Source organism: Natator depressus, chromosome 14 (assembly GCF_965152275.1).
Source record: "Natator depressus isolate rNatDep1 chromosome 14, rNatDep2.hap1, whole genome shotgun sequence".
In the NCBI taxonomy this organism is placed as follows: domain Eukaryota; kingdom Metazoa; phylum Chordata; order Testudines; family Cheloniidae; genus Natator; species Natator depressus.
Genome location: NC_134247.1, coordinates 18,429,685 through 18,443,494, shown reverse-complemented (window position 1 = coordinate 18,443,494; position 13,810 = coordinate 18,429,685). Strand labels below are relative to the sequence as shown.

Sequence of the window (13,810 nt, the reverse complement as noted above, 5' to 3'; positions counted from 1 at the left end):
CAGCCACTCCCATCTGTGGAAATATTTGTGACTCCCGTTTTGTATGATTCATCCAGCCCTCCTCCTCGCTGTGTGTATTCTGTGCTGAAATGGTCTCAGCAATACCTGGAGGCCATTTTAACCCTTGAACACCTTACCATGGGATATGGTGGATTCTCCATCACTGGAAATCTTTAAATCAAGACTGGACGTCTTTCTAAAAGACATGAACTACTTCAACTGCAAGTGAGTGGGCATGATGCAGGAATGACTGAATGATGTTCTATGGCTGAGTTAACTCAGGTCAGACAAATGGTATTGATGGTCCTTTCAGACCTTAAAATCTATGGATTCGTTAATCACTCTCTGATCATAACTGGAGAGGAACTCAGTTTAAAACTCTCAATCTCAATTCCTTTTCCTGCTCTAAGCTTGGGAAAATTCAAGTCTCAGTTTTGCAGCTGGGGCTCTCCTCCATCCATAACCACCATTTACACAGTTCTACCTTTTGGCCACTGCTCAGTGGCAGGATGATGACCTTCCAAGCAACACACGTGGTAGCTAGTATCATGCAATGTGCCCAGTACGAGACGTGTAGGCAGTTTATTCATTCCAATTCCCCAACAGCTTGCTGGAGGGATGACTGTGCTCCAGCTGTTGGCCAGATTCTGAGCTGCTGTAAATCACCATAGCTCCACTGAAGTCAACAAAGCTTGGCCAATTTACACCAGCTTAGAATCTGACCCCTGATCTGCACAAGCTTGCTGAGCACTGACAATTCTGGTGCTTAGGCCATACAGTGGTTATAGGCAGCAGTGCACCTAGGCATGTGCCACAGTCCCATGAGCGCACCGGCAAGTAGCTGCATCAGAAATGGGCATTGATCCATGTCTGAATCCATTATCAGTGTCAACTAGGGAACTGCAGATGCAGCCCTGCCTCGCTTCCAGTGAGAGGTCTGTTTGCAGCATGCTGTTGCTGCTGCTGCTGCCAGAGACATCTGATCCAGGATGAAAAGCAAAAGAAACCATATACATGGGTTGTGCTTCTGTCCAGCTGTGCTCAGCTTATTTGGAGAGTGTCTCCGTTACACAGAACTTGGGGAAAGTATCGGGTTCCTCAGTGCGTGTTTCTGATTAGGGCTGGAGCTCAGTGCACTCAGTTTCACATATTCCTTTTTGGGTTCAGGGGTGAGAATGGATTTAGAGCGAATGAAGGAGAAGTACTAATTGCACTGGCTGGAGTCGGGCATAGATTTCTGCCCCCATTACCTGCATGTTCTGCAAATAAGTGGCACTCCTAGCCTTCATCAACTTTGCTGCTTCCAAGCTGTTCCAATGCAGCTCAGGTCCTCACCCCCAGCACCCTCTGCTATTCCACTTCTAGTGCTCTGTTGAGCGGACCCGGTCAGGGCTGTTGAGCTACAGGAGAACCTCAGAGGTATAAACACCAGCGTTACGTACTGACCGGTCAACCACACAGCTCATTTGGAACTAGAAGTACACAATCGGGGCAGGAGACAAAAAGAAAAAAGTGCATACAGTTCTGTGTTAAACGGAAAAAAACTACTAAAATAATAAAGGGAAAGCAGCATTTTTCTTCTGCATAGTAAAGTTTCAAAGCTGTATTAAGTCAATGTTCAGTTGTGAACTTTTGAAAGAACAACCAGAATGTTTTGTTCAGAGTTACGAACAACCTCCATTCCCAAGGTGTTCCTAACTCTGAAGTTCTACTGAATGTGATGTGGGCAAACGGGAATGGGACTCATCCAACCCATTTTCAGTTATGTCCCGAGCCAGCATTTGAACGTCGCAGCTTGGGCAGACGTCCAGCATCCAGACGCCAGAGAGAAAGGTAAAGAAGTCACTGAGGACCTGCCTATGCACTGTGGATCAGCCCTACTGCAGAATTTCCCTTTTTGTATTATGAGCTTTGGTCCCAACCCTCAACAGCTTAACTAGCGTTTCCAGGGGTTGTTCATGAAGGCAGGGTTTAGGGCTGGGGGGAAGGACACTTGTGTTGCGTCTGGCTGCGTTGCACCTGTGCGGTGGATAAACTGCATAGATTCCACTCTTCAGGATGGCCTAGCTGGCAGCTTTCAGATGCACTGAAATGCACACGCAAATCTAAACAAAAAAAGGGGGGAAACTGAGTATTTCATAATCATCTAATTGTACTCCTGAAGGCAGTAGGGCTCTGCCTGGCTGTCACCCTCACATCCTCTCCAGGAGACAGGGTGGGGGGCCATGACAATGCAGCACTGGAAGGCTGATAGTTACTATTTAGTTGGTAATCACAGCCACAATGTGCTGGGCTCTTTTCAAATACAGAGAGTGATGCAGAATCTGCCCTGAAGAACGGATGGTCTAGAAAACTGAGCATCACACTGGGAAATACCAGTGTCACAGAGCAGCATTCCTGTATACATCTCAGAAGTGTCCCCGTCATGGCCAAGAGCCCCTCCCATCATTCCTCACTCCTGATCAATGGAGGGCAGGAGATGGCTTGGAGAAGCTCTTTTCTTATCCTCTGGGTATGGGAGGGTAGCTGGGATGGCCTGAATAGCCTTGGGAAAAGGTCGCGGTCTTAAACAGAGACAAGAAAGGGCTAATACTGGGGGCAGAAACATACATTCAATTATCTGAGTAGCCCTAGAGAAGATCTCCTGGATGATCCCAGAGACTGGTAGTCTGCCAGTAATACAGCTTATAGAAACAAGGGGCCAGATTCACTGCTCAGATAAGCAGGAGCCAAATGACTGACCAGTGGGATGATTCCTGCTTACACCATTGGTGCATTTGGCCTAGTCATTTTAGACAGGACCAGTGGTCACCATTATATTTACTTCTGTAACGGGTGTAGCGAGCATGTGCTGCTGGTTGTAACACCGTGGTGTTGTTCAGACATAGCCCATAAATCTGAAGAGTTGGATCTAAGAATATGTAGAAGAATATCTAAGAATATGTCCCATACATATGCCTTATGTATGGGATGTGTATAGCTATCGGGATCAGCGACACAATTTGAGAATGAGCCTAAAGCATAGGCGTAGTTTGACTTCTGTAACTGGGGGGGCAGCTCCAGTCAGGCCAATGGGGCTGTGCATGAGGGGGCAAATTCCGTGCTTGCCCAAGGCTTGCACTTTGGAAGGGGGCAATGCCCTCCCCTGCTCCCCCACCCCCAAAACTACGCCCACGGAAAGGACCCATTCTTGGTATTGTTAAATGTTCATAAAAGGGTCAGGGAGACAATTCTTTGCCTTGGGCACTTTGTACAAAACAAACCAGGATTATTTTGGTAATATCGTATTTTGGGGATATTGGACGTGGAAGTAGCTATCAGTTCCATTATTAGGGTCAGGTTTTGCACCAGTAGTAACCAGCTGAGACAGTCATTTTCCACCAGCAGTGATTCCTCTAAATACACTGGACCTGATTTCCCATTGCCCTACACCCCACCCTGGCCCTGGTATCATTTATACTAGTGCAAAATGGGATTTGGGAACATTTTACACACACTTTGCGTTGGTGGCACAAGAGGTGCGAGGCAGTAGGGAATTGGGCCCTGTATTGTCTGGGGCGGGCAGATGGAGTTGTGAGACTGCCAGAGTGACTGGACCTGATTCTGATCTTGCTCAAACTGATGCAACCCCATTGGAATTGCTGCTGCCTTGCACAGCTATAGAAGGGATCTCAGTCAGGCCCAGCATGCTTTGGGGATGCCCCTGTGTTCACTGTGTTCCCTATGGGCCTAGGCTGCCGGTCTGGGAGTGATTCTGCCTTGATTACAAACTGCTACCAGATACTGTTCAGCCAGAGATCAGAGGACAGTGGTAAGTGTCCCTAACGCGATCCCTGTGCATAACAGCGACATGTCCATGTGGTGGAATGCACTGCTCTTAGACTGTCCTACTTTACCTGACGGACTGTTCCATTTCAAAATTACACTGAGGGAGTGTGGGGAAACTGCCCTAATTTCAACCAGATAAGATGTATTTAATTTTGTTTCTTATTCCAGTACTCTATAGCCTGGCCTGGGGATGCTCCTGCTGCTATTAGAGGGAGAACTTATAGACAGTATGTGTAGGATAGAAGCCTTTGATTTTTGATTCCTAGTCCCATAGCCCAGAACCAGAGCTGCAAAGGCCTCCATGCTATGAATAGAGGTAACCCCAGAATGCTGTCTAACATGCTGATACACTGTCCACCCCGCCTGCGCTGCAGTCTTTGCAATGATCTGGGGAGTGAATACATTTTCTTACTGATTGCATTTGCATCTATGACAGATTCTCTCTCCTGTCCTGTGGGACTGGAGTCTTTCCACATTGCTTAACCGCCCTCCCATGGTCAGTCTGGGCAGTTTGTGTCTCTGTGGAGAAGTCTAGAGGATAGCACACTGGACTGGGAATCAGGAGATGTAGGATCTATTTCCAGCTCTGCCTCTGGTTTTCTCGGTGACCTTGGTCAAGTTACTTCACTCCTCTGTGCCTTAGTTTCCCTGTCTATAAAATGGGGTAATAATACTTTGTAAAGCACTTTGAGAGCTACTGATGAAAACTGCTGTATAAAAGCTTGGTATTATTGTACTTGAGGTAGCCTTCACATGGTGTCGCTTAGCGGTTAGAGCAGCCAAATAGCTGTCAGGATACTCTGGCTCTAATCCTGTCTCTGCCACTGACTTACTGCGTGAACTTGGGCCAGTCACTTTAGCTCTCTGCAGCTTGGGTTACCCAGCTACTAAAAGGGGATAATAATCCTTACTGGCGTCTCAGAAATGTGAGAGTTAAATCATACTAGCAAAGTGCTGGGAGGTCTCTCTATCACAGGTGCCATATAAGTGCAAAACTGTGCGTGCGTGTGTGTGTGTAAGTAAATAGATACATAGCTATATTGCAAGTTTAAGAATAAGAAACGCCAAATGCAGAGGGCTCTGCCACACTGGACATTGCGAATGTTTTACATTTCGTTTTTACCTTGTTACCAGGGCTAAGAGAAGTAAAATCTATTTCCTGTGTCCAGTCTTGTCCAAGCTTGGAAGTTCCTTGCTTTGCATCTGTTTGCCTTTTGACCCCAAAAGGATGGATTTAACTAGCTCTGCATGACTGCATATGTGCAGGTCACCCAAAGGGGGGCAGTTTCTCCTATAGATGCAGTTTTCAAATGCTTGTAGCTTCTGTGGAAGCGAAATCATTCTCTCCCCCTGCCCAAACACAGCAACGGTGCTAGTCCTCAGGGAGGAGCCACTCTTTGCTAGGTTTCAGCCGCTCTTGCCATAGCCTAGCTAAAGAAGTGCTGTTAAAATTCTTGTTTAACAAAGAAAATATTTTCACCTTTGCCACACACAATCTCCAAAATATCCAGTCCAACTTCCTGAAAAAAAATCCCCTTTTGGGCCAAGACCGAGTGAAGAAAATCTCAGGGGAATGTTTCCGAAAGTGGTGGAGGTGGTGGCAAAAACAACCCCAAACACAAGAGATTGCAATGCTGTTTGTGTTACATTAGCACCTAGAGGTCCCAGGAGAGGTGGGGGACTCCACTGTGCTAGGCACTGTGAAAACACCTGGTAAGAAGCAAAACTAGCCCCTGAGAGCTTACAAGCAAAATGTAACCCTTCTTCCAGGCAGAGGCAGCAGCAACCAGGGCTGGGTTCAATATCTAGGGGTTTCTTTCCATCAGTACAACACAGAACAGGCTCAAGCCCCCACCCAGTAACCTGGGAAAATGACACACCACCCCAGGAGCCTCTGAGAGGCAATACTTCCCCACTCGCAAGCACAGAGTCTGAGTGTCGAAAAGAAACTTTTAATAAAAGGAGGGAAGTAACTGGGCGTTAATTTGGGAAAACACCAGAAACAGGGTTCATAAACATAAACCATGAGCAAAAGACCCACCCCCAAGTAAGTTGGGCAGTGTCCTTTTCCCCTCAGGTTCTTAAGTCCAGCAACCCAAAAGTCCCTGTAACGTGCCCGTCCGTCTCTGCACCCCATGCACAGTTGCTGTCCTTGGTCAGTGCAGACCAGAGTTCAGAGGTGCATCTTCAGAGTTCGCCTCCCACCCTGGTGGAGGTAAGGAAGCACCTTACTTGTTCCGTTGCTCAGGCACTTGCCTGCCACTCACTGCGCCTCTCCGTCAGCTGCCCTGCTGGCCACTCGCTGCGCCTCTCTGCCAGCTGCCCTGCTGGCCACTCGCTGTGCCTCTCTGCCAGCCGCTCTGCTGGCCGCTCGCTCTGCCTCTCCGACTCTGCCAGCCACTCATTCGCCAGCTGACTGTCAGTCACCTTCTTCTGCCATCTGTCTCTCTGCCATGACCTCTGCACATCAGTCTCTTAGTGATTTTCAGCTCTTTGCAGGCTGGGCAGAGTCACTGCCCCATCTCAAGTGATTTCAGCTCTCAGTGATAGAGCATTTAAAATAACAAAAGAGGCTCCAAATGAAGCCTATTTAGCTCTTTCTTTGAACAGTGGGGAGGAACAGGTTAACGAGGTCTTTCAACTGAGGGTGACCCCCTCATTTGGGAAAGATTAAGTACAGTCTTGCTTCCCTGTATTCCTACAATAATTACAACATTGGTAACCATATTCCACTACCCTGGCATTCAGTACTAAGGTGATTTGTAACCCAACACCAGCCAAAGTTGATCACTTTGACACCGCTCTATCTCCTGAGCAGGAGCAACTATATTTACATAAACACACCCAAAGTCTCTCCCCCTCCCAGCTAGCTGTCAGGGGACCATTCATTCAGATCCTGCTTACGTCAATAGACAAGGAAACAGAGAGGTGTCCAAGGTCACACCGAAGGTCAGTCGCAGAAATGGGAATAGAACTCAGGTCTGTTGAGTTCCACGCCAAAGTCCTGTCCACTAGACTCCTGCCTTGTGCTGTCTGATAATGGAAGTTGTTTACAAACTGATCTGCTGGAAGTTCTATCAGACCCCCACTGATACAGATACAGCTGTTGAAGGGACAGGCTTTCTTCATCTGCATTCGCACATGCACAATAGAGCAGTGTTCGCCACAAGGGGGGAAACATCAGTCTCAATTTTTTCCTTTTGAAATCTGGACTTTTTACTGTCCCCCTTTCACAGGGTGATTCTTGCCCTGGGGGCTCTCCCTCTTTCTCCTCCGGGGATGAGGAGCAGGGTGCGTCATCTTGGAACTGGCCCAGGGGTTTAGCCACGTGGCTTCGCAGTCACCGAGACTTTCTTATATTACGAAAGGAAAGTGGAGATACACACCCGCATGGCTCTGAGCATGAGGCGCTTTTTCCAAGTGGAGTTGCCAGCCAGAAACCCCTGTCCCAGGGCAGTTAGCATGAGGTTTGCTGCCTTCCCCACCTCCCTCTTTTTTTTTTTTTTAAATAAGGCACAAGCTGTTCCAGCTGAGAGGTTGGAGCAACAATACTTAACCCACTGTTTCGGGGCTCTGGGACCTAGGCACACCCTGGTTTTCTGACTGGTTGCTGCAGGGTGGGAGGAAAAGACACTTACTAGTGAGCTATCTCTTATAAATGAACTCTGCATTGAACAAAAAGTGGAGAGTTCCAAACCTGCTTGTGTCCTGTAGGTTGCAAGTGCAGTGGGGACCTTAGTGGAAATTCCTGTTCAAAATGCCCTAGTGGCCAACTAGGGTTTGGAAAGAGTAGTGCATCTACTTGGCTATTTGTTGCTGGGACTACTGGATCTTAGAGACATTGGTCCTCCAGTCTTCTTCTTAGCATATGTGCAACATGCCTCAGGTGGCACATGACCAGGATTCGTCACCGAATTTGGACCACTGACTGGATCATTAGCTCCCCGGCTTGGGCCAGTTACTGATGGGGAGTGCGAAGTGAACGTTGATCCATGCCCCCCAGTCTCCGGTAGAAACCAAGAGAGACTGAAGGATTCTGTTTGGAATCTCTTGGAATTTCCATGGGAGCCAGATCAGCTGATCCACTGAATCCATGATGTAATTGCCACTGCTTGTAACATCAAGGCACTACAGAGTCAGTTAGAGAGGGGCAGCCCTAAATCTGTGATTCCTGGATATGGCCAATTCATTTGTTTGTTTGTTTTAAATCAGAGCTGGTTAATAAGGAAAATTTAACACCCACAGCACAAGTGGAAGATGTGTGGTTGTGGCTATCCTCACATGGGCAATTTGTGGCACAAGGAGGGTAAGTGACTTGTCAAGGAGTAGGTAGCAGAACTGGAGACCGAACCCAGGAATCCCTCCTTGCAGTCCGTTGCTCTAACCAGTAGACAGCACTGCCTTGCTGACAGTGCAGCAACACCCAGATATATGGAGGATTAGTACTCTCTTTCTGGATCTGGGTATGTGGAATGGAATAAAGGAGAGATTTGGTCACCTTCTAAAGAAAAATATGTTCCAGGATAGGGTAAACTTCCTCTGTAACTATCTCCCTGCCACTGTCTGGTTAGCAGCTGGGTGGTTCACACAAACTGATATGGAAAGACTAACTCATTAAAAAAGGCCTTTCAAACCAAGCCAAATTCAGGTGTGTCTCTTCTGGTTGACCATCAGTCCAGAACACAGGGATGTGTCTAATATTTCAGCCAGTTTAGCCACACTAATACAGATGCTATGTGATAAATTAGCTCTATCTGGTCCTTTTGCATTGACTTTGCTGGTGGAGGGATCCTCTCTCACAGGCACGGAGCTAGCAGTGGGTACCATTCACTAGGGTCCCGACGGAATGTCTCCACGGACGTGGCAGGAGCATGCTGTGGTCAGGGAGTGCGTTCTGCAGTGCTGCGCACAGACCACTGCAGCCTCCTGGGCTGATCTAACCTGCACTATAGGCCAAGCTGGCTCTGGGCAGTTCCAGGATATGGGAGGCACACTTCATCCCTTCTAAGTCTCTGTACCATGCATGCACATACCGTGTGCGTGCACCAGCCTAGACATTGATTAGGGTCTAATATTGTTGTGTTTGCTTGTCTTAGCAAAACTCACTTCTCTGCAAGATCCAGGGGAATGTCTGTGTTTTCTTGTTGGAGAAAACATTGCCGGGCATGAATATCTGCAGTAAAAAAAAGTCCTAGGTTGAAAGGGGTTTGTGTGTCTGTGTGTGTGTCTGTCCTACTCAATTACTTCAGGACTTTCTTCTCCAATTTCATGACCTTTAAACATGCTTGCAGTTCCTGATACTGCAGAATACTAATAACAACCACTATTAGCCAGTGTATACTACAGGGGCAGCTGAAGGTTACCAGTGAGGTATTTCTCCATTCAAAATACCCATTCTTGAGATTTCATAGATAACGTTTCTGTACAAAGCAGACACCAGCGGAAGAAGGGTGGCTTGGCAGATCAGGTTTCAGAGTAGCAGCCGTGTTAGTCTGTATCCGCAAAAAGAACAGGTGGAATTAAATAAATGTGTTTGTCTCTAAGGTGCCACAAGTACTCCTGCTCTTTTGGCAGATCAGGAATCACAGCATGGACACCGAACCACATGCCAGGTTCACATTAGTTAGCCTGGCACCTTATCACTGATTTTTCTTGCTCTAGGAATCACCAGGACCTCCAGTGGGAGACTTCGGCGACTCGGTGACCTGACAAGTCCAAGTAAGTGGCATTAATACACCTGTTTCCCTGAGTCGTTCTCCTCCAATAGAAAGGCTGCCTCTCCCATGCTTGCCTCCTGGGGCTATCAGAGAGAACCTCTCCCACCTTCCATCAAATAACAAGCACTGCTAGAAGGGAAAGCTAGCTGCTAACAAACAGAGAGAGGCTTCCATACCCTACATATTCTGCACTATAGAATTAGAGGTGAATTACCTGTTGAATGATGGATCCGCACATCAAGTCAAGAGTCCGACACCAGTGAGCAGAAAGTGAGAGTGCCCTGAGGTTGAATTACTGTTCTGGTAATTAATGGCTTTCTCTCACTCTCCTAAGCCATTATCTTTTATTGCACATGGAGATTTACGGATAATGTGTGCTTGTCCTTAAAATGACATTCTTAATTGCAGCTTGACATGATTTAAGCGGTTTCCCCCATTCAGGAGGAAGCCAGTGGGAGGGTTTCTCTCTTTAAACAGGTGTCTCCCAGACTCATTACTGCACAGCTCTCTTGTCTCCCTTCGGAGGCTTTCGGCATTTGAGCCACACTTGGTCTGCAGCCCTGTCTGTATCGTATGTGGTGAGCTTTGGAGTCCTGCTGATATTAACTGTGTGAATTCAGCCCAGACTGGTGAGGGAATTATGGGGCAATAGGGAAAATGCTTGAGGGCAGCACCAACTTTAGGCATAGGAGAGACAGGCAGTTATAGAGTCAGAGATTTTTGAGGCCAAAAAGAACCATTAGATCTAGTCTGACCTGGGACTGCCTGGAGCCAGCTTGAACCCTGCTGTAGCTTACACCCGGCCTGAGGGCTGCCTAGGTTGCAGTGGTCCCTGGAGGGCTGAGCTTAGCTAGGAGGCCACATCTGAAATAGCACCATGTTAGCACAGGAGTCCCAAATGTCCCTCTTAGCGAGGTCTCAGCAGGAGGTCAGTGGAATCTGGCTGGAAGAGCAGAAGGGAATCGCCTAGTATGGGGGATGTTGCAGAAGTCCCCAATACGAAGATGCTCACTGCAGCCAGTGCAAAGGATTCTGGGGCAGGGCTGGGCCTATTTGATCCTGGCAGAGGTGGGGGGGCCGAAGCCCACTAGAATGAAGGCCCAGCTGGGTCCCAGAGCCTGGAAAACTGATTACAGAGGGACCAAAAAGAAAACTGGATGGGGAGTGAAGGTCAGAGGTACAAAGGAAGGGTTCTGGCTGGGACAGGGTTGGAAGGGACAGAGGTGCTGTGTTTAGGCCAACAATTCACCTAGGGCCAATCTTGCTTAAGGGATCCTAGTGACTAAAGTGATGGTTGAAATCCAAATGCACCCTGCCTACAGGTCCTCCCAAGACACTGGCCCTTTGACAAGTACCCCCAGCTGCTCCTATTCCAGTGGCTGGCGGGGCTGTAGCTCGTGGAACAGGGTGACCAGCTGTCCCGATTTTACAGGGACAGTCCCGATACTCGGGGCTTCTTCTTATATAGGCGCCTATTACCCTCCACCCCCATTCCAATTTTTCACATTTGCTGTCTGGTCATGCTATCATGGAACCTTTGTGCAGTTGCTTCCATACCCAGAAGCCCCGGCTCCAAAAGATGGCACTTCCTCCTGTAGTGACGTGGCTGAAGTTTGTCTCATGAGAACTCCCATTGGCGTCTATAGGAATTCCATGCACGGGGAACTCTCAGGATTATGGGTAACACTTTTATTCCCTGTTCCCATCCAGGATTTTATGCTTGCAGATAAATGCTCCTGCAAATGCTGTTGGTGCCTTATTAAAGACTGGCTGGAAACTTGTCCCTAAAGCTCCCTTTTCTATCTATTGCAATAGTGTTTTTACAGCTAGAAGGAAAGGAGATTCAAAACTGTGCCACTGTTTGTCAAATGCTGTCCCTTTTCCAGCAAGATCCCCGCTGGCAGCTCCTCACTTACTACTATTTAATGCCCAGGTGTGCCAGCCAAGTTCAGGGCTTCATGGTTAAAGGCACTGTACAAACCCAGGGTAACAGACTTTGTCTGCTCCATGGGACTAGACAAGACAGATGATGGGAGGGATGAGAAACAGGTTCAGCCTTGCCCAAGTTCACCCAGTGGCAGAGGCAGGTTTGGAATCGAGATCTGCTCAAAGCCAGTCTGCTGCCCCATGAGCTGGACCGCACCGCCACTGCAATGGCATTTCCCCAGAAAAACAAACCCCGTGTCAAATGAAGTGGCCTTTTGTTTGCAAGCTGGGAAATGACTTCTTGCTCCAACCGCTGCTGTGCTGGGGAGTGTGGGCACAGCTTCTCCTGAACAACCCCCCCCAGTCGCAGCGGGAGTATGAGGAGTGGGGCTGGAGAACAAGGGTCAAGTTTCAGTTTTAGCTCAGTGTGGCACCCGGGGGCTCAGGAACCCAGCCAGGCCCAAGCTGCTTGCGCATAAAACTCTAGAGCCCCAGCGCTTCACACTGTCCACTCAGCATCTGTGACAGGTATCTTAGTTCTACAGCTCCGCCTGCCTGCTGCACTGCTTACTGCCAAAGCAAGTAGAGCAATGGATGAAGCTGTCCAGATGGCTACCGGGAGATGGCGGTGGGAACCCAAATCCAGTCTGTTTCTTGAACGTTGCTTTACATCAGGGTCATAGTGCAATGTACCTGCAGGAGGCTGTGGTGTCTCCACCGATGAAGAATCCGGCTTTGTACCTGGCTCCTCTGCATAGAGTCACAACAAGCAGTAGCCATCTTGGGTCAATCACTTCGGGGGAAGGGAGAATACTTGTGGGTTTCATTCCCTTAGTGTGAACGGAATCCTTCACACCCACACGCCCCACGTGAGTGTGAGCTCTGATCTCCTGCAGCGGGGTGGCTTCCTCTTGCACTGTCACTACTCAATTTAAAAGAGCTGCAGAGAGGTGAGCTGGAGCCAGCTGGCCAAGGTGAGTGGAGTTGGATGGTCACCTTTCCCTAATGGCTACACTGAAATTCCTCCATTTAAAACACCCATGTGGTCTTCCAGATGGCGGGCCTGTGAAAGCATCGCTGGGGACATGAGCGCTGGGGTCTGGTGCTCTTGACTGGGCTGTGTAATCCAGGGAGTGTTTTGCCAATCGATCTGGCATGGAACTTGCTTCTAGGCCTTTCCCTAGCAGCTGCGTTCCCAGTTTGGAAGCTCTTTCTGGAGGAGATGCTGAGGAATAGAGAGAGAGAGAGCTGGCAGCTGCTAGCCTCCATAAATCCATTTCCACAAGTATTCGCTGGCGACATTTATAGTCACAGGGCTGCTCTTCGAGCTTGAACGCTCATTTTCAAAGAGACTCTGGCTTAGTTGGTTTTTTAAGCAGTACCAGGTGCTTGCAGCCAGAGCTCATAGTGCTGTGACTCTCCTCAGGAACCTTCTCTCTGCCTGGCAATTGGACTCAACAGCCTGTCTGTGGACACCCATTTCCAGCTCTAACAGACCATTGCTTATACTTTGTCACTTGAAAAACAGATTTTTTTTCCTTTGTGAAATAATCAAGAGAAATATGAAGCCAGTGGGGTCAGCCTGGAATGTTTGTTTGGTTTGGCAACTCCTTTATTAGTCTCTCGGCATCTGAACATGGGTTTTCCCGCACCAGGACTGGTCCTCCACCAGAGGCTGAGATGAAATCATGGTCCCAAAGCTCCTTTTATAGCCCTTCAATTCCCTTCCCTTTCGATTACCACAGCTGTTCTCTTCCCTCTCTGCTGGGATGGGGGTAGCTATGGCATGCGCCGTTTTAGGAACTAGCAATGAGATGGTAGCACTTAGGACAGCACAATCATTGCCACTGTGCCCTTGCACAGGGGTTGGGCACAAAAGTGTGAGGAGGCTCCCTGTACTTTCTTCATCCCCTTGCATGCACCCCTGCAGGGCTGGGCACAATTAGGCTGTGTATGTAGAGAAATCACCTACTGCAAGAAGCCACAAGACAAATCTTTGTTCTGTTTGCTCTGGGGAAGACCATAGGGCAGTAGAAACAACTTATGCAAATACCATTTTTAAGGGACAGACCTGCTAAAAAAAAAACCCTATTTTTCCATGCACCAAAAGTTAAAATACAATAGAAAAAAATGGACCTGATGGGGGTGTATGCCTAGCGAAAATACATTTCCAAACCTCTGGTGCTGCCGGGTCTTGGTGAAGGAACGTCATTTGGGTGCATCGGAATTATTAGTGTAACAAGCTTGTCAGAATTTTATTTTCTCACTCAGTTTGTTTGTAACACTCTTTGGCTTGACCATGGACAATGTACTATAAAAGCAGGACGGGGATATTTGGC

The 13,810-nt window shown here is 48.2% G+C and overlaps 1 protein-coding gene across 2 annotated transcripts in view; it reads left to right on the top strand.

Moving 5' to 3' along the window:
• Positions 1-13,810, top strand: part of SEPTIN9 (septin 9) — a 255,996-nt gene that overhangs the window by 28,270 nt on the left and 213,916 nt on the right. The window contains exon 2 of one of the 2 annotated variants that reach the window (XM_074971962.1): positions 9,490-9,546. The exons of the other annotated variant lie outside the window; for it this stretch is intronic. Within the exon in view, the coding sequence (XP_074828063.1) occupies positions 9,490-9,546 (57 nt within the window). The remainder of the gene's footprint in view (positions 1-9,489; positions 9,547-13,810) is intronic. 2 annotated transcript variants of the gene reach the window in all.